Below are 20,610 nucleotides of genomic sequence, written 5' to 3'. Positions count from 1 at the left end.
TTCTCAGCTTGGTCTTAACGCCTAAAAAGGGCTCCTCCCCAGGCCTCGAAGCCAAGGCCCCTGTTTTTGATGCAGAAACCTTAAATCAACGTTGCATAGGGCAAGGAAACCAGCGCTTATCTTATTTGTCCCAGCCCGGACAATTTCATCCAGGAACTTTTGTTCCCCGTGCTTTCGGATGCCCGGATTCTATTGGGCGTTGCTCAACGGCTGGCTGAGCTGGTTGCCAAGACGACGCCTGGGAAGATGGCTGCGACGACGTCTTCACCGGATTCTGACAGCGGGCGAGCTGAGAGGTTAAGTCCCAGGACCTCACCGTTTCCTTTCCCTTATAGGAATATGGTGCTTGGTAGCGGGTACTGGGCTCTTGCTTTCGAGTAGCGGTGGAAGTTCTGGAGCGGCCCTTTAGAAATCAGATACGAAAGCTGACGGCTAAGAAGTGTCTGTGTGTGATTGGCTGATCACTCCCCCGGCGCCAATTAAGCCCAGTTTTAGAAGTACTGTATTATCTTTTCGGAGTTTGTGCTCTCAGTCTCCGGCATTATCTAGCTTAGAGTTGCTGCTCCCTCCTCCTCCTCCTCCTCCTCCTCCTCCTCCTCCTCCTCCTCCTCCTCCTCCTCCTCCTTCTCCTCCTCCTCCCCCTCCTCCTTCTCCTCCTCCCCCCTCCTCCTCCTCCTCTTTTTTTCTTTGCCGTGGGATTCACTTTTCAAACTATCTTCTTTCCCTCCAAGCAACGAAGCCAATTCGAAATGGCTGGATGCACACTACGACCCCATGGCCAACATCCATACCTTCTCCTCCTGCCTGGGTGAGTCTCCAGACCTAGGAACACCCAGATGGGACTCCAGACCTAGGAGGTTGGGAGGAACAGGTAACAGTTTCATGGAGAAACCTTAGGGATGCTGAGACTCATTTTCGACCCTCTTGTGTTTTCTAGCACTGGCAGATTTGCATGGCGACGGGGAGTACAAGGTAGGCAATTAAAAGGTTGAGTGGGAAAACTCATAAGTGAGATTTGTAAAGACGCTCAACGCACTCTGGAACTCACCACTACTAAAAAGGCACATTTTGTTGCAACTTCTTTCTTTTAATGATTTATTTATTTTTATTTCATGCTCATTGGTGCCTTGCTTGCACGTGTGCTTGGGTAAGGGTGTCAGATCCCTTAGAACAGGATTTACAGATAGTTGAGAGCTGCCTTGTGGGTTTTGAGGATTGAACCAGGATCCTCTGGAAGGGCAGCCAGTGCTCTTAACTGCTGAGCCATCTCTCTAGCCCCAGAATTTCTTTGTAATTTGGAAAGTGAGTCTTAATTTTATAATGTGATCTGTGGAAATAAAACAGAAAGCAAAGGGGTTGGGGATTTAGCTCAGTGGTAGAGCGCTTGCCTAGCAAGTGCAAGGCCCTGGGTTCGGTCCTCAGCTCTGGAAAACAAACAAACAAACAAACAAACAAACAAAAAAACAAAACAAAAAAACCCAAAAAACAAAACAGAAAGCAAAATGTTGTGGATTTATAGTATGAAGACATATGATTCTCTAAAAAAAAAAAAATTGGGGACCAGAAGTGGGTGGTGCATGCCTTTCATCACAGTACTTGAACCTCAGAAACAGAGAGAGCTCTGAGCCTGAGGCTGACCTGTGAAGTTCAAAGCCAGCCGGGTCTACCTAGTGAGACTGTGTCAAAAACAAAAGCAAACAAGCGAAGGAATCCTCATCCCAAAGCAAAATTAGCAACAAAATTAATTTGCAGACATTTATGTATTTAGTGTGTGGGAGGATGCATGAAGTGTGGAGGTCAGGTAATGACTTTTGAGAGTCGGTTCTCTCTCGTCATGAAGGTTCCAGTGATTGATCTTAGGTCATCAGACATGGTGACGAGCACCTTTACCCACTCGGGTCCCAATTCCTTATGCCTAATTGTTATTGCTTAACTTTCTAGTTTATTACAAAACAATGGGCTCAGAATGTGGAATGATTCACAAAGCTGTGTGTATTTTTTTCTTTTTTTGGTCAAAGTTTTTCTATGTAGTTGTCTTGGCTGTTCTGGAACTCAATATGTCGTCTAAGCCTGGCCTCAAACTCACAGACATTCACCTGCCTCTACCTCCCAAGTGCTGGAATTAAAGGCCTGGGCCTATTTTCTGTGTGTTTCTTTTGAGTAGAGACCATGTTAGTAATCTTTTCCATATCATTCACAATTTAGTATCTGTACTGCCGAAGTGAACATACAGCCTCTTAGTTTAAATACTGTGGCATGATTCTTTGGTGTAAGGGAAATTACCTGGATTGGAAATAGGCATTAGAGTCTCACTGGGTAAAGGTGCTTGCTGCTAAGCTTGATGACCTGAGTTCAATCCCTAGAATGAATAGGATAGCAGGAAAGAACCAACTCCCTAAAGTTGCCCTCTGAGCTCCACACGTGAACTGTGCCATAGATACACACACACATAAATATATGTAATTTAGAATGTGAAGGGGAAAAATCCTCAGGGAAGTGAAATTTTTCAGTTTCTCAAGAGCACGTAGATTATCAAGGGGTTGGTGATCATAGAGACTGATACGTAATATGGGGGTTTATAATATTTTTCTCTCTTCTTTATAATTTGTTTCAATGCAAATATAAAATAAATATATCTTAGCATCATAACAGAAAAGAACATTACAGCTATGCTCAAAGTCCCAAGTTCAATCCCCACTGCCACAGGAAAAGGGAAGGAACGAGCAATGGGAGTTACCCTCCTCCTCCCCTGAGCACTCACACGGCCCTATAATTCAGGATTTTATTTGATTCTTCCTCCAGGTGTCATGAGGTAGGCATTCTCATTTTGCAAGAGAGAAACCTGAGTTCAGAATAGTTAAGTAACTTTCCTAAGGGGATACCTCTCTTCTAAGCCTCATGGCAAAACCTCGGTGAATGTGAGGATGGATTAGGAAGCACCAACAGAAAGGGTGATGAAATGGCCCCTGTGCTCAATGGTCCCTTCTCCCTGCAGCTGGTGGTGGGAGACCTTGGCCCAGGTGGGCAGCAGCCCCGCCTGAAGGTGCTCAAAGGACCCACAGTGCTGACAGAAAGCCCACTGCCTGCCCTGCCAGCCTCGGCTGCCACCTTCCTCATGGACCAACATGAGCCCAGGACACCTGCCTTAGCACTCGCTTCAGGACCTTGTGTCTATGTTTATAAGAACCTTCGACCCTACTTCAAGTTCAGCCTGCCCCAGTTACCTCCAAACCCTTTGGAACAAGACCTTTGGAACCAAGCCAAAGAGGTAGGTGACATAGCAAACAAGAACTCAGAGACAGCAGCCACCGAAGGCAGAGAACCAGACTCTCAGGAGAGTGGGCTCACAGTAGTTAGTAGAAGGTAGGTCAAAGCCCAGCTCTGGCAGCAACAGTAAGATGCTGTGCTCGGCCCTAAGTAGTAGCTTCCAGGAAGACGCTGAGCCAGGTCCTTTGGAGAGCAGAAGCCATAGGCTCCCTCAGCACCAACTACATCCCTTCCTACCTGTGGAGAAAGAGGAACCAAAGAAGGAAAAGCTCACCTGAGTGAGTGATGGATGACTCTGGAGAGTAGGGACACATCAGGAGGCAGCAATAAAGAGGATGACAAGTGTGTACATGATCCTGAGACAGATTCAAAGCAAGACCTGGGACTTGGGGTTGAGTGCAGGCCACTGGGAAGAAAGTGAAGGGAAGACCCGCCCCTCGTGCCCAAGCATAGACATGGGGACCTGGCTAAGGACATGGCTGCTAGAGCTCACAGGCTCTCTCCTCTCCCCATGCTGCCACAGGACCGGATTGACCCCTTAACCCTGAAGGAGATGCTGGAGGACATCAGGTGAGAGCCCACTTCCCCACTTTGCACCCCTTCATTCTGAAGCTGTTCTATGAACTCTCTTGAAAGCCACCATGTCGGCCACTCTCGTTGCAGGGAAAAGGCAGAGGTGCCTTTGTCTGTGCAGTCACTCAGGTAGGAGTCCTTTGGGGGCAGGCTGGAGGAGATGTCTGTGGACGGCACCAGAGGCAGCCAGGCCAGGGCATGCTGGTGCCTGTTCTGTGTGTGCAGGTTTCTGCAGCTGGAGCTGAATGAAATGGAGGCGTTTGTGAACCAGCACAAGTCCAAGGTTATCAAGCGTCAGGTAATACCTTTCTCTTTGTATTGCCCTATCCAAGTGCCTACATACTAAATTGTGTGTGTCCATATGCAGACAGGTGCATGTGTGTGTGGATGGGTGTGGAGGGCAGAGGATGACCTCAGGCGTCATCCTTAGGAATGCTGTCCATCTCCTTTGAGAGAAGCTCTCTCTTGGCATAGAGCTCACCAATTAGGCTACATTAGCCAGCCACAAGGCCACAGGGTTTCATCTGTCCCTGCCTCCCCAGCACTGGTTTTACAGAGATGTGTCACCATGCCTGGTATTTCTTACATGGCTTCTGGGGATCAAACTTAGCTCCTGTGGCCAGGCAAGCCCTTTACCAGCAGAACTGTATCTCCAGCTCCAAACCCTCCGGTTACAAAAAGAAAGACCGTGTGGTCAGCAGTAAATTCTAACCCTGGGCCTGGCCAGTGGCGCTACAAGTCTAGGGTCTCAAAGCCTTCTACATTTCTAGTTACCAGGAATGGATGGCTATGAAACAGCTGTGACATCATATTATCAGACTCACATTCTTGAGGGTAAAGATAATCACATTCTTATTACAGAATATCAAAAAATAAAAGAGAACTCTAAAGACGAGTCCACTACCTAGAGACACCTACTTCTTGCCATTCCTGAACATTTCCCTTGAGTAACATTTTGAAAATACCATATTTTGGGCCTTACATAGCCTTTGAGAACTCTAATTTTAGGAGCCCCTTGATTATTTAGTTGGTTATGATTTTTTCCGTTTGTTTGTTTTGGCTGGTTGCTTTTTGTGACAGTATCTCATTAGTTGAGTTTGGCTTTGCTCTCCTGATCCTCTTGCCTAGCCTGCCAGTGCTGAGTTTGCAGGCCTGCACCGCCACCCTCAGTGGTTTGCTTCACCATGTGTCCCCACCATCCCTCCAGCACTGCTCTATGCAGTTGTAATGACATGTGTACAGTGTACAATGCAGTCATTCAAAGGAAAACATCTTGCTTCTGCTAGTTTCCACAGAGAAACAGAATGAAAACTTCCTTTCTGACGCCCCGTTATAATTACAGAATGAGCAGGTGTCTCGTTCGTTGCCCAGAGAGCCAGTGTCTGTGCGTAGGGCTTAGTTTCTAGCATGTTTCTATGTTCACATATATTGTTTTGTTTTGTTTTGTTTTGTTTTGTTTTGTTTTGTTTTTGAGACAGCGTCTCACTAGATCGACCCAGCTATCCTGGAACTTACTGTGTAGGCCAGGCTAGCCTTGAATTTACAGAGAGTCACCTCTCTGTGCCTCCTGACTGCTGGGATTAAAAGTGTGTGCCACCACTCCTGGATTGTAGACATTTGTAAAAGATATATTTTATTTTTATTTTATTTTATGTGTATGACTGTTTGCTTGCAGATGCCCATGGCATTAGAGCTTTTAAAACATGCTCTTTTGTTGTCCAGAGGTAGTTAGTTAGTTAGTTAGTTAGTTAGTTAGTTAGTTAGTTTGCTTGATTGTTTGAGACGAGGTCTTGTTAGGTAGTTTGGGCTAGCCTGGAATAGAGTTTTAAGCCAAACTGGCCTTGAACCTGCAGCAATCCCCCATCCCCTGCTGCCCCAATTCTTTGACTACAGGTGTGAGTCACACCCAGCTCTTAAATGTGTGGCCGTGTTGGTTTTGACAGTGTAAGTGGCTCATAAGTGACTTAGACAATACTTACTGTTAAGCATTTAGGTTTGTTGCAGAAACACCTTTGCCATCAGCATTCAGGCACACTTCTTATGCTTGTTCCTCTTTTGCCCTCCCCTTCCCTCATTGGCTCTGGGTTATCTGGGGACATGGTGGGGTCTTCTGCAGACAGTCATCACCACCATGACCACCCTGAAGAAGAACCTGGCAGATGAGGATGCAGTGTCCTGTCTGGTGCTAGGCACTGAGAACAAGGAGCTCCTAGTGCTGGACCCTGAAGCTTTCACCATTTTGACCAAGGTCAGTATCAGGTTTGTCCCTAGCTATATACAAGGTCTGGGCTGTGTTGCTTTTGTTCTCCCAGTGTGCATAGCATTTGCTCAAAAAGTATAGCTAAGCATAAAGAAAGATTAGATGTCCCAAAAGCTCACCACTCCTAAGTCTGGTGTGAAAGGTTCACATGGGTGCTTCCAGATGTCCGAATGTGTGGAATGGTTGTGTAGCTTTATAGAGAGGTATATTTCTAGTTCATTGGGACTGCAGTGAGAAAACACTCTGACCAAGACCAACTCGGGAGGACAGGGCTTGCCTGACTGACCTAGGTAGCTCCTCACCTGAAACTCCTATCATTTGCTGCATTGATAGTGAGTGGGAGCAGCACAGTGTCCTTAGAGGGACAGGCTCACGTGCAGAACCCAACAGTTTGCTCTTTTCATGTTACTGTATCACGTTAGTGTCTTCTTTTGTTCACAAAGCCACGCCCACCTTTTTGTGGTTATTCTTTGCTTTTTGCAGTGTAGCTCAGGATAGCCTTGAACTTGTGATCTTCCTGGCTGCATTTCCCAAGTGTCCCCTTTAAACCACCAAGCCAGATGATGTTTCTTTCGCACTGAGCCCTCATTTCTGGGAGTGGACTATGGGGTGTTACCTCTGCAGCTTCATGTCAGCCCTTTCAAAGGCTCCACATTCTCTATGCAGTCATATATGTAAATGTATACATACATGTATTTACCTGGCCATGTGGTGGCCACTTAAATGTCTTTTAACCATTATTAATGCTGCTCCAGTGGTCTTCCTTGTTCAAACACCTTTGTATATCTACGTACATAACTCTTATACTTTGCTGGAGGTGACAGGGTTTAGCCAAATGGTGTAGACTTAAAGCTGCATAGGAATTTAAGCTGTGACCAGTAGGAAGTGAACAAAGAGATCAGGACTTTAGTCAAGAATTAACAGTTTCTTCCAACCATGGTCAGTAGGTTTGAGCCATTTTCTCTGCAGATGAGCCTGCCCAGTGTCCCTGTCTTCCTGGAGGTTTCTGGCCAGTTTGATGTGGAGTTCCGATTGACTGCTGCCTGCCGAGATGGGAGCATCTATATCCTGAGAAGGTAGCTACAGATGTGGCCTCAGACACCTGGTGGCTTCAGAGGCTTGCAAGAGGAACGGGATTTAGGCTGGAATTTAGGATTGAAAAGATAGAATTTTGTAAAGGAGGCTGACTTTCAAGGGTAGAAGGGAGGAGCAGCCTGCCAGTAAGAGCCTGGCATAGCATAAGGGCTATAATACGAGAGCAGCACAGTCAGACGGTGGAGGAAGCGGGCATAAGCTCTTGTATTTATTACATTGTCTTATAATGTATGTGACACATGCATTAGTGTGGTATTCCAGACAGTTTTGATTTGTTTGATTGTTCAAGAAGGGTCTCTGTGTAGCTCTGGTTGGCCTGGAGCTTGCACTGTAGACCTCTGTAGCCTCGAACTCACAGAGATCAGCCTGCCTCTGCCTCCCGAGTGACTGGATTAAGGGTGTGCACCACCACTGCCGCTAAATTATTTTATGTTTATGAGTATTTTGCCCATGTACATGTCTGTATACCACATGCATGTGATATCCAGAGGCTAGAAGAGGTCATCAGCCTCCTGGGACTAGATTTTCAGGTAATTATGAGGAATGCTATGGATGCTGGGAATGGAACCTGGGTCTTTTAGAAGAGGAATCAGTACTCTTAACCTCTGAGCCAGCTCTCCAGCCCTCCAGACAGTCTTTTAACTCAAGACATTTATTAGCATCCACTGTGCTCTCAGCACTGTATGGGGGGTTGGAGTTCACTGGTAAGTGGGATGCTGTAAATATGGTTCCTGCTTTCATGGGGAAGACATATAATAAACATAATGTAAGTTAGATGAGTAGTTATTGAGAAGAAATGAGGGCTCAGTGGGAAAAGAAACATCATCTGGGTTGGTGGTTTGAAAGGGATGTGCACCTGTAGGCCCAACATCTGAAAGGCTAAGAAGGGAGAATTCCAGCCCCAGAGCCGGCGAGATGCAGTCTTTACACCGCCTGGAGAAAGTGGGGCACAGCCTGCGGTTGAAAGGCAGAGTTACTATCTAGAAAAGGAAAACTAAGAAGGAGAGACGAGAAAACGATGGGCCATCCTTTCCTGATAAATCAGTAAACTTTCCAAGTCCAATAGCATTGGCTAGACCAGGTTCTATTCAGAATTCTGATATCTCAGGACACTTGTCACCATAGTGAAGGGCAGGAAGGGACAATATGAAAACATACCTGGTGTCATCCAGGGTCACACATCTTCTAAGTGGTAGGTGGAGAAATGATCTCCTCATCTCTCGGGTAAATATGGGGGGCTGAAAGGGATGGGTCAGCCAGCCCAGGAGCAGACACAAGGCTTCTCTGGGCAGAGGGATCGTGTTTTTATTCCACAGAGACTCCAAACACCCCAAGTACTGCATCGAGTTGAGTGCCCAGCCTGTGGGGCTGGTCCGGGTACACAAGATCCTGGTGGTGGGCAGCACCCAAGAGAGTCTGCATGGCTTCACCCACAAGGTGTGGTCTCTAGCAAGCCCCTACCCCTCCACACTGTGTGCCCTGAGCCCAAAGCTGTCCATTACTTGCCGCTCCCCTACCTTATCTCCATGTGAAGCAGCCCTTGCACTCCCTGCAGACACTAGCTGTTTCTTGCCAGGGTAAGAAGCTGTGGACGGTGCAGATGCCTGCAGCCATCCTGACCATGAACCTTCTGGAGCAGCGATCCCGAGGCCTGCAAGCTGTCATGGCCGCTTTGGCCAATGGGGAAGTCCGGATTTACCGTGACAAGGCCCTGCTCAATGTCGTCCGGGCCCCTGTGAGCACGCCTCCCGCACTGCCGCTGGCCCTTCCTTACCCGTGCCCTGTTTTCCTTCTCTGACTTCTTATTTAATCTTTGACAGTTTCATACATGAACGTAATTGATCTCATTCACTCACATTCCCTTCTTATCCACCCCCAACTCCCTGTGATACCCTTGTCCCCAGCAGGTCTTCCTTCCTACTTTCACGGGGTTTTGTTTTGTTTTTTTAAATATAACCCACTGAGTTTGCTTAGGGCTGTTTGCGTGGGTATGGGGTGGGTTTATTTAGTGGGTCGTGGCCAATTTACTGGTGGCAACACCCCTGAATAAAAATGAGGCCCCTGCCTCTAGCAGTGCTAACCACCATAGCTCCTTAGCTCAGCTGGGCCTCATCAGCCTGTGTTCCACCTGCCCAGCCCTGCTTCCTCACTGCCTCTCCTGATCCCATAGGGATGGGCCTTAGAAATGCTGGTTGATCCCCTCACAATGTGTGCAGCTGCCACAGGACAGGGAAAAGGGCATAAAAATGAGTAAGCCCTGATTCCAGGGAATTTCTATGTGGTAAGAGCTGGCCAGAGACAAACGAACTCACACAGCGGACAGTTGCAAAGCAAAGCACTAGAAAGCAGAGGGGCTGAGTGACTCTGGGCCAGATCAGTTTGCCAAGTGGATGAATGGCAGAGGAACATTTTAGACCAGGAGCAGCATGAGCAAAGGTGGAGGGCCATAGCAGTTCTTTGTTTTTAGAGATAGGGTCTCACTGTATAGCTCTATGGCCTGGAACTCACTATATGGGCCAGGTTGGCTCTAACGCACAAAGATCTATATAACTTTGCCTGCTGTTATTGCAAGCATGTGGCAATCAGAGGACAAGTTTTAAGAATGGGCTCCTTCCTCCAAGGGGTTGTGGGGTCTGTGCCACGATGCCCCACCCATCATCATCACCACCACCACCACCACCACCACCACTATCATCACCATCTAATTTCATCATTTTCCTTTCTTTCCCTCAACCCCTTCACACATACCCACTCTCCTTGGTCCCTCTCAAAATTATGGTCTCTTTTTTCAGTTGTTATTGTTTTACACACACACAATTGCAATCCGATCAGTCCCTATAAATACTATTAGATTTCAGGGCTTACTGTTGGGTACTGGATAGCCAATTGGGATTCTTTTAATTAATTTTGTGTATATAACCATGTTTGCCTACATGCATGTCTGTGTACCACATGTGTAGTTTCCATGGAGGCTAGAAGACATAGGATCCCTATTGTATATTTTACAAATATATTTATATGTTTCACGCATGTGCATGTGCCACAGCAAGCATGTGGCAATCAGAGGACAAGTTTATTTTTTTTCGGAGCTGGGGACTGAACCCAGGGCCTTGTGCTTGCTAGGCAAGCGCTCTACCACTGAGCTAAATTCCCAACCCCAGAGGACAAGTTTTAAGAATGGGCTCCTTCCTCCAAGGGGTTGTCAGACTCACACAGCGAGAGCTTTTACCCTCCAAACCATCTCACCTCATAGAACTGAACTCCCTATGGAGTTTGATGGTCACTGTATAAAATCTGGAAGCAGTGATTGGCCCTGTGGTACTGAGAAGGTATGGGGTTGGGAGAACTAAGAGGAGGAACTGGGTAAGACAGACCAGAATCCAATATGGAAGACCTGAAATATCCTGCTAAGGAAAGGAAAAGCCGTTGGAGGTTTGCGGTTTTGACAGGCAGCAAAGGTAACCAAGGACTCAGTGCAGACAGATTAGGTAGACCAGGAGACTTGATTAGACGGCCACCCCAGAAGAGGGTAGGGGGTGTTTAGTGCAGAACTTCAGCACAGCCAGGGAGGTTAGAAGTGAATGGATAATCCAAGACATATTTCCAAGGCAACATTGCTATAACTTCTCCTTACACCTTACCCATTTTAACTCTCATCCGGACTCTCCCCTCCAGCCTGTCTTGCTTTCCTTCTTAAGATGTTTTCCCCGCTGAAGTCTGGTTTCTCTGTGTAGGATGCAGTAACCAGCCTGTGCTTTGGCCGATATGGACGAGAAGATAACACCCTCATCATGACTACTAGAGGTGAGGACTCGGATCTGGGAAGGGCAGTGGGGCTGGAGTGAGGAGGGTGAGATTCTGTGGGGATAGACAGGTGGGGCCCCAGGCCTGTGGACACACCCTGTGTAAGATTGGATCCGATCATACATAGTATTGGATTTTTACCTCGGAGCTAGCCCAGGTCAGGCTGTGCCTCTCCAGCCTGTGCCTTCAGCATCCACCCGAGAGGCACGAACATCACAGTTCTTCACAACCAGCTGCCGGGTGAGTGAGTGAGTGAGTGAGTGAGTGAGTGAGTGAGTGAGAGAGTGATAAGAGACTGCTGACAGCCAAGTGTGCTGTCACACAACTGTAATGGCAGCACTTGGAAAGGTGGAGGTAGGTGGATCAGGAATTCAAGATCATGCTCCACTACAAAGGGAGCTCAAGTCTATCCTAAGCTATATGGATCCCTTCTTCAGGAGATGAAAAAGACAGACTTGAGATATTTCATTTCTTCTAGAAAGTAAGTCTTGTCAGAAAGACAGACATGTTTGGACAAAAGTGCAACTGTTTTGCAAAGAATGGGCTTATGGGATAGGACGGGAATGGTTATGTTTGTGTTTGCCCACTTCTCAGGTGGGGGCCTGATCATCAAGATCCTGAAGCGCACAGCAGTGTTTGTGGAAGGGACAGGCGAGGTGGGCCCACCGCTAGCACAGACAACAAAACTCAGTGTGCCCCGAAAGACCCGGCTGTATGTGGATCAGACCCTACGGGAGCGAGAAGCTGGCACAGGTGAGACTTAGGGAAGAACACAGAGAGTTCCAGGGTGTGTTGGGCATGAGTGAGATCTAACCAGTGGGGAAAGCCAGAGGTTTACTGGCTTTGGGTAAAAACTAATCCTCACGGCAGAGGGTGATGCTGGTGAGAACCAGGGCCCTTAGCACCAGAAGCAGCAGTTCCTTTCGGATGCAGATAGTCTCAAGAGAACAGTGAGGACTCACCCGGTTCCTCCCCTTGTTACATTTCCTGCTCACCGTTCATGTTCATTCGTTACTGTGACACCAGGCACGCAAGGTGTTGACCCATCCCCACCTTGGGCGGGAGCTTAGTCCATGTGGCCAACTTCATGGTGTGCACTAGTTGATTTCCTCTAAGGACTGCTGGGACCGAAAGACACTGTCTGGAGCATGTGATGGTGCATGCCTTTAATCCCCTACTTGGGAGGCAGAGACAGCAGATCTCTTGAGGTCAAGGAAAATTATGTAGTGAGACCCTGTCTCAAAAACAAACCAAACAAAATAACAAAAACATGAAAATGAAATCATGGATAAAAATCTATAAGGGGACCAGATATAAAAGTCTTTTTTTTTTTTTTCGGAGCTGGGGACCGAACCCAGGGCCTTGCGCTTCCTAGGTAAGCGCTCTACCACTGAGCTAAATCCCCAGCCCCGTCTTTTTTTTAAAGATTTATTTATTATATATAAGTACATTGTCACTGTCTTCAGACACACCAGAAGAGGGCATCTGACCTCATTACAAATGGTTGTGAGCCACCATGTGGTTGCTGGGATTTGAACTCAGGACCTCTGGAAGAGCAATCAGTGCTCTTAACCACTGAGCCCTCTCTCCAGCCCCCAGATATAAAGTCTTAAAATCTCATAATCTGGGCTGGAAAGAGGGCTCAGTGGTTAAGAGCGCTGGCTGTTCTTTCAGAGTTCCTGGGTTTGATCCCTAGCACCTGCATGGTGGCTCGAAATCATCTTAAGACCTTTTCTGAGGGATTTGATGCCCTCTTCTGGCCTCCACAGGCACAGCACTCTTGTGCACATACCCACATGCAGGCACACACATACATATTAAAAAAAAAAACTTGGGGTTGGGGATTTAGCCCAGTGGTAAGGCCCTGGGTTCGGTCCCCAGCTCCGAAAAAAAGAAAAAAAGAAAAGAAAATTAAAAAAAACTTGTAAGCTTTTTTTTTTTATAATGTCCGAATAATATCTAACTGGCAAAAGTGATGGGGAAAAGTCTGTTCACAATAGCAAAGATATTCCTAGAAATAAATATTGACACGAAAATGTGTGGTCTATAAAGGAAATTGTAAAACTACCTTCATGATGGATGTTGTGGCACACATACTACCCTAGCCCTCGGGAGGAGGAAGGTAGTATATCAAGTTCATGATCACCCCTGACTATATAGTGAGACCCTGACAGAAAACCAAAACAGCAGCCTCAAACATCAGCACCAATGCCACATCTGGAGAGGGATTTGAAGAAGGGTCATTTGCACCTGGCAAATGGTTAGGGCTAAGGGATCAAACAAGGGGACTTAGGGATGGGGCAGTGGGTGGGTGGTTGAGCGTGATGTGCATAGGACCTTAGACAGAGGTGACTAAGAAGTAGTTCAAAGCAGAGGCAGGCCTGGGTCTCCACAAGCCGCTGGAGACACCATACAGTAGTGTCTGCACATCTGGGGCTTAGCATGTGGGATATGGGAACAAGTTTGAAGCCTTTAGGAGCTGGAAGCTGATATTCTTTGGGGTGGCAGAGTCAGGGCACGTCCTATATTATCCAGAGAGCAAGATGGTAGGTGAGAAGACTAAGCCCAGAATCAGCCTTGAAATTGTGAAATTCAGCATTGAGGGCTGAACAGAGGAGCAGGCATGGAGACTGAGATTGTGTGAGCAGTGAGGTGGTAGGAGAACCAGGAAGGAGGAAGTGGGGTGTGGTTTACAGCATCCAGCATGGCCCTCCATATCCCCGTCTTCCCAGCGTCTGCAGGCCTTGCCCTGCCTATTCCATCATGCCCTCCTTTTCTATTCTTCTCACATACGCTAAGCAAGAGTATTCTTGCCTTCACTGCTTCTGCCTTCATGTTCCCTCTGCAGTCATGCACCGGACCTTCCAGACTGACCTCTACCTGCTGCGTCTACGAGCTGCCAGAGCCTATGTTCAGGCCCTGGAGTCCAGCCTGAGCCCCATGTCAGCCACAGCTCGGGAGCCACTCAAGCTGCACGCTGTGGTAAGTCTCCAGCTGTAGGGACATTAGGGGGAGGGGGGTGGCATCCTCCCTTCTGCACAGGTAAGCACCAGAGCCACTGCTAAGCCACCTAGCCCTGTGCTCCTGTCTCACCTCCTTACAGATCTAGAGCCTGAGGCCCCCGTGTTCCTGAGAGGGCTGCTCAGCCTTCTATACTCTCCTCTTCTGTGGCTGCTACAGAGGGGACATGCTCTTTTGTTCCATGCTGTGCCTCAAACAAACCCCTAGCTGGAGTGGGGTATAGTAAGTTACAGTGCGACATTGTACATTCCAGCAACCTGGAGAGACTCTCCTGGCCACAGATGAAGGCAGAGAGTGATTTCTGTTGGCATGGACAGCCTACGGAATTAGGACTGGCTGGCACAGGGAAGGTTTACACTGACCCAACCTAGGTATACATGCGCGCGCACACACACACACACACACACACACACACACATGCACACATAAGCCTAAGGGTCCTAACCATTTCTGAGTGAGCCTGAGTGTGTTTTCAGAGCCACCTGTATTCTGATTGCTCTGTCTCATTTTTTCCCTCCTCCCCAAGGCAAGGTTTCTCTGTGTAGCTCTGGCTATCCTAGAACTTGTTCTGTAGACCAGGCTGGCCACAAACTCAGAGATCCACTTGACTCTGCCTTCCAAGTGCTAGGATTACAGGCCTGTGCGACCATGCCCAATTTCAGTCGATTCTTTTCCAAAGAGAGTGGCTGGACACAGAAGAAGAAAGGATCGCTGAGCCACTCAGAATGGGAGGAGGTGGCCTTCACATCATCGAACCACCAGGATGGGAAAGGAAGGCAGTCATGCCCGTGCTGGGGTCAGTGATGAGCACAGCCTCAGCCAACCGTACTTGCAACTTGCTAAGTAGCATCCATCAAGACTTCCTGATCTGTGCCTTTGCCATCTCTGCCTCTGTGCCCATTAAGAAGCAGATAGGTGGAACTGGAGAAGTGTCTCGAGGCCCTTGATGGAGCAGCAGCAGCCAAGATGGTGGCGTTCAGTGTCCAAGGCCAATGGGTCCTAAGGACTTCTGCATCTTACTGTCTCCACAGGTTCAAGGCCTGGGCCCCACCTTTAAGCTCACACTTCACCTGCAGAATACCTCAACGGCTCGGCCAGTACTGGGGCTACAGGTCTGCTTCCTGTACAACGAGGCATTTTATGCCCTGCCTCGGGCCTTCTTTAAGGTACTAGATCTCCATGCTGACATGGACTCCCAACAGTCAGGGTTGGGCTGATAAAGTGCCCCTATTAGGTTGAGTTGAGAGTAAGGGAGTGTCCAGTAAACCAACACAAGCCAGAGACCAGACTCAGCCCTGCCTTCACTGCCTTTCTCCCAGCCAACGAGACCCCAGGAAGCCACACAGAAGGAGCTGGAAAATAGCTGTGAGTTTGTCCTCTGTACACCTGATTGGAGAGGGCAGGCTCCCCAGAACTCATGCTGCTTCCCAGCTGTTCCTGCTAAAGAAGAGGAGCCATTCCCTGCCCCAGTTACCACAGAAGCAAAGGGCCCGGTTCCCCCAGGGCCAAGGTGTCCTCAAGTTGGGAGAAGCAATAACCAAAACTCTCAAACATGGAGGAGTCAGCCTTGGTCGCTGTCAAGAGGTCTAGGTTTCGCCACAGTCACCGGGCGTGCACTTACCCTCCTTGCACCTTGTTCCCTGGATCTGGTTAGTCGCACTGGCCCAGACTGGAAATCCTGAGATGCAGCGGAGGGGACAGGCTTAACTGTTTTGTAATCTGCCAGATGCTGTCTAGGTATGTGGGCTTTGAGGGCTAATCTATTTCTGTCCCCAAACAGGTTCCCTTGCTGGTGCCAGGACTCAGTTACCCACTGGAGACCTTTGTAGAGAGTCTCAGCAGCAAGGGCATCTCAGACATAATCAAGGTAGGTGGCCACTTCAGAGAAGCAAGTGGGACCCTGGGAAGCCAGTAGGGTGAGGGCGGACAGGACTGCTGCGGCCAGCCCTGGGCTGTGATGGGGTACGTCAGCACAGCAGAGGCCTCCCAGTCTTCCCATCCCTTTGACAGGTACGCTGGGAGTCTGACACTTGAACCAGCACACACACATTTTCTGTTAGCAAGAGTAGAGGTCAAGCTGAGGCCCTCCTGCCATGTCTTCTCCCCCTAGGTGCTCGTGCTCCGGGAAGGCCAGAGTGCACCCCTGCTGAGTGCCCACATCAACATGCCTGTGAGTGAAGGTCTGGCAGCTGCCTGAGCCCTGGGCCAGCATTCAAGCCTCCACAAGATGAAGCCAGTCAGATCCAGTGACTTCCAGTGTCACCAGACTACTTCCCCCCAACAGCAGTGTAGTGAGACATCAGCTCCCTGTTCCTGTCAGACAGTCCCTTGCTCCCCACCTCGGCAAGTGGGCCTGAGCAACAAGACATGGAGTGTTCAGTCAGGTCCTCCCCCCTCAGAACCCACCCAATTACTGTCCCTTAGTTCCTGATGCCTACCACTCTCCCCAGCTCTTGAAAGACACCTCCCCAGGTCCCAGGACGAGATCTGAGATGGTCAGTGTAAGCAAAGCGCCAGTCCATCCTTCCTCCCCTCCTTCCTTCCTCCTTCCTTCCTTCCTTCCACTTACCTATTTCAGATCAAGGCCACAGTTGATCAAGGGCTCCAGACGTCAGCTGGTACCAATCCCTCTGCTGCCCTTTGAAGTTTCAGGGACACGGATGCTGCCAGCCTAATTTACAGGCACATGTGCTAAGCCTCCTCAGCTGAAGAGAGGCTCCACTTTCTACCCTGAAGCCCAGCAGTCACGGGGCTCTGTCTTAGAGTAGCCACAGAGATTGCCTGAGGAGGTGATGTGGAAGAAGGGATCTATGTGAGGAGCTAGGTTCACACAGCAGCTGCTCCTGATGTGGATGCTCCTGTCCAGAGATAGTGTTCTGAAATGGAATGCCAAGCAAGATAGCACAGCTAGGGCTGGTGGCACCGGGAGAGGTGTTTCTGGGACCTGGGAAGTGACCCAAGAGGCAGATGCTGACAAGTGCCTATCAGAATGCACTTAGGTCCAGGAGTTCAAGATGGTCCTGAGGGTGGCATGTTTACTGTGCAGTGGCCAGAATATGCCTGAGACCACTGAAAAGGTACACAGCAGGGGTATGGAATAAAGCTGAAGACTAAAGGAAGATGTGTTTAGATCTCAAGTGCTGGGACCCCTGGCCCTCCAGACTATTCTGAATCACTTGGGAACCAGGAGCCCTGCTCCATGGAGAGCACATTTTTCTAGTCGAATCAGGTTCACCTGCTGTGTGGCAGCCAGCTCAGTCTTGCAGGCTTCCACCTCCTCTCCAGTAAAGACAGACGTTGGCCCGCATTAATTCTAAACCGTTGTCAGCTCTAACACCATTAGAGCTTGGCAGCTCCTCAGGAGGAAGGAAAGAATTGGTCCAAGAAGGTGATACGTCACTACACAGCTTTTGTCCACAAAACCAATGTCTCCAAGCTGGCCACCACTGCCCAGTAACAACCTTTGTGCCCACCCAGGGACCAGGGTGACACTGCCTACCTTGTCCCTTCCAAGGGTACTTCAGGAGCCAGACTAAGAGACACTGAGTCTGGACCAAAGAAACAGCCCAAGCCCTCGAGACAGGCACTGTGTGAGCAAGGATAGCCAGGGGGCACAGCAGGACTAAGTGGGAGGTCTGACTGGAGATGGGAGATGAGAGGTGGGAGGAGTGTTGCTGTGAGTCAGAGACCCCAGCCTAACCTGCAACACTAAACAGGGAAGGAAGGTCTGCCCGAGGTGTTGAGCCCCTTGTCACTGTGCCCCGTGTCACTGGTGAATGGGGCTATCACAGGGCCAGGTCGTGTGTTGGATCATGACACTCCACTTTCACCCAAGTCAAGCTGTGAAATCAGAACAAAAATATTTGATGTGTGCTCTCTCCATAACTATCTGTGATGATCCAAATTGGTGAGACATATGCCCAGGCCCTACCATGAAACACAGTGTTGTATTACTCTTGCCTAGTAAGAAATGTGTGACATGTACCTTATGCACATAAAAGAACCATCAACAGTGCAGAGCATCCAATACTCAGAGTGAGAGCTCTAAGAAATTGTGAACCTTAAGGATGAGATGAGTCTATGAAACACATACCTATGTAGTCATCTGGAATAGACTATTTAAAATAAAATGCACTCTTCCCATTCCACAGGACCATTCCTGTACAGCAGCCATTTTCATTAACTATTTTAAATTCTTTTCAGATGTGTGTGGGTAGGAGGAGGTATGTCTGTGAGTACAGATACCCAAGGAGGCCAGAAGAGGGCATTGGATCCCCAGGAGCCAGAGTTACAGGTGGTTGAGCTACCCTGTATGAATGCTGGCAGCCACACGTGGGTCGTGGGTCATTGGCAAGAGTAAGGGCTCTGCAGCCCCTCTCCACTCTCACTTTGGTGATCCATCTCAGACATTACCTGTTGACTCCCTGTTGTAAGAGGTTAGTCTTTGGTGCTCTTGAGATGCCCTGTTCTCCATGCTGTAGGTCGTGGGTACTCACTGCTTACATTGCTGTTTATATTGATTTGTGAAAGTCTCAGTAAAACTGAGAATTAGGGGTTGGGGATTTAGCTCAGTGGTAGAGGGCTTGCCTAGCAATCGCAAGGCCCTGGGCTCAGTCCCCAGCTCCGAAAAACAGAAAAAGGAAAAAAACAAAAAACAAAAAACAAAAAAATCCCTGAGAATTAACTATAACCATTTTTCAAATTTTAGATGTTTTCATGGAATTGGTACTTGCTTAGTTTTCTAATATACCACTGAAAATTCTCCCATCCAACCTCAGTTCTTTTCTTGGGACACTTCCTTCATACCTTGCTTTTCTGTAGACTTCTCTGTAAGAAAGTTCCCCTTCCTGTTATCCCAGAGTTGGATCCCCTGATTCCTGGGTTCCATGTCTTCTTTCTTATTCTGCCCTCATTGGGTAAAGCATACCCACAGGTAACTTCATTTCTGGTTGTCAGCTTGGCTACATCTGAAATGAACTATACTCCGGAAATGGAGGGCTCACCTGTGATCCAGACCTTGAGGCTGGAAGACAGGCTTTTCTGGTTTGGATCTTGAAGCATAGTGACCATGAGAAGTTTAGGCCAGGGAAGGCAATCCATGCCTTTATCCCCAGGAGACAGAGGCAAGCATATCTCTAAATTCCAACCAGCCTGAGGCGGAACAAATTCCAAGTGAAGGACAGCTTAGGTCCAGGCGTGACAGACACACCTTCTGCTGGAGGCCTACATCGGGACAGTGGAAGAAGGAAGGCTGCTTCTTTGCCTGCTTGCTTCCTTGTTACTTGCCAGCACATCAGTTGGAGCCTACTTCTTCAGGATTCCAGCTTATACAGAAGACCAGCTTAAACCCCACGTCTTGTGGGACTGAGCAACTACTAGACTCCTGGACTTGCCATCATAGCTGCCCATTGCTATGGATTGCAGCCTGTAAGTCATCCCAATAAATTCCCTTTATAGAGACATGCCATAAATTCTGTGACTCTAGAGAACCCTCACCGAGACACCACCCAAGTCTATCCCATGGCTTGTTTGGACACTGCTGGACTCAGTTCACATGTGTAACAGTTTGGGAGGTAGAACAAAGCTGGGAGTAGTTGTCCTATAGACAGCGCTCCCACGTCCTGTGCTCAGTCTGTGTTGTTGCTTCGAGATGGGGATGGGTGGACATTCCTCCTCAGGGCTGGCCTGTTGGTCTCTCTCTGGGACTCCAGGTAAGCCCAACATCTGACAAATGGTCACTCCTGAGAGGACTAAATTGATCCTAGTTTTCTTCTCTCTCCTTTAATGGTCATCTTTTTGCTTTGTTTTCTGAGAATGAGAACTTTGTGAACTTTTCTAAAGTTTCAAACTGTTTTTCTTAGTTCTCAACTCCTCTCTTCAGTCCTTATATTTTCTTATCTTTAATAAGTTTTGCTTTTATTTGTGTATGTGTGTGTGTGTAGCCTAACAGCATCTAATTAAACAAAAACTCATAATTATTTTATTGGGGGGGGTAATAGGAAGTGCTCAAGGGCTTTAGTTGATATTGAACCAGAGGCCAGAGAATGAGGTAAAAATACAGAGTCCTTCATCTGGGGTGGGGAGAGGGGGATGGCAAGGCTTTGTTTTTACACAAAAACCTGGGCCCTTTGTATGCAGAGTGTGCAGAGCCACCCACAGCCTCAGCAAAGCCCCCAAGGGGCACAGCCTGAGACTCCTGTGGTCTGACCTCACCCTCCAGGCCCAAGATTGGGTACTTTATTCTCTTTACAGTATAATTAGAATTTCATAATGAATGTATTTGATAAAACAGTCTAGCTGAGCGGGTGGCTCAGAGATGAAGCACAGTTGCTGATCTTGCAGAGGCTCTGGGCTTAGTTCCCAGCACCCACAGGGCAGGGTTCACTTGCTAGGACTCCAGTTCCAGGGCATCTGACCATTGGCACTCGGCACCCACCCGGTTTACATACATACAGGTAGACACTCATAAGCATAAAGTTTAAAACAACGTGAAGGTGCATGCTACACTGCACAGTGATCTCACCCATGCAGAGAAGCAAGAACCATAAAACTATTTTAAATTACTTTTTATTGGTATTTTGCCTGCATGT

At 48.3% G+C, this 20,610-nt stretch overlaps 1 protein-coding gene across 3 annotated transcripts; it reads left to right on the top strand.

Annotated features, from left to right (window-relative positions):
* The first annotated feature begins 170 nt into the window (after window positions 1–170).
* On the top strand, window positions 171–19,480 carry Bbs1 (Bardet-Biedl syndrome 1). 3 transcript variants are annotated; one of them, NM_001107569.1, is made up of 17 exons: window positions 207–296; window positions 732–808; window positions 938–972; window positions 2,996–3,268; window positions 3,791–3,837; window positions 3,931–3,969; window positions 4,066–4,138; window positions 5,957–6,088; window positions 7,070–7,176; window positions 8,512–8,632; window positions 8,772–8,930; window positions 10,930–10,999; window positions 11,594–11,752; window positions 13,848–13,981; window positions 15,052–15,186; window positions 15,801–15,887; window positions 16,131–18,142. In NM_001107569.1, the coding sequence occupies exons 1-17, from the start codon at window positions 247–249 to the stop codon at window positions 16,215–16,217; spliced, it is 1,785 nt and encodes a 594-aa protein (NP_001101039.1). In that variant the 5' UTR covers window positions 207–246; the 3' UTR covers window positions 16,218–18,142. The 3 variants fall into 3 exon arrangements, with proteins under 3 accessions (XP_008758359.1, NP_001101039.1, XP_038935348.1); XM_039079420.2 differs by lacking the exon at window positions 207–296 and adding an exon at window positions 345–497 and having other exon boundaries at window positions 16,131–19,480; XM_008760137.4 differs by lacking the exon at window positions 15,052–15,186 and having other exon boundaries at window positions 171–296; window positions 16,131–19,480.
* Window positions 19,481–20,610: the final 1,130 nt, after the last annotated feature.

This window comes from Rattus norvegicus, chromosome 1, assembly GCF_036323735.1.
Source record: "Rattus norvegicus strain BN/NHsdMcwi chromosome 1, GRCr8, whole genome shotgun sequence".
Classification (NCBI taxonomy): domain Eukaryota; kingdom Metazoa; phylum Chordata; class Mammalia; order Rodentia; family Muridae; genus Rattus; species Rattus norvegicus.
The sequence above is the reverse complement of the archived record's forward strand: the minus strand, read 5'-3'. Positions and strand labels throughout refer to the sequence as shown.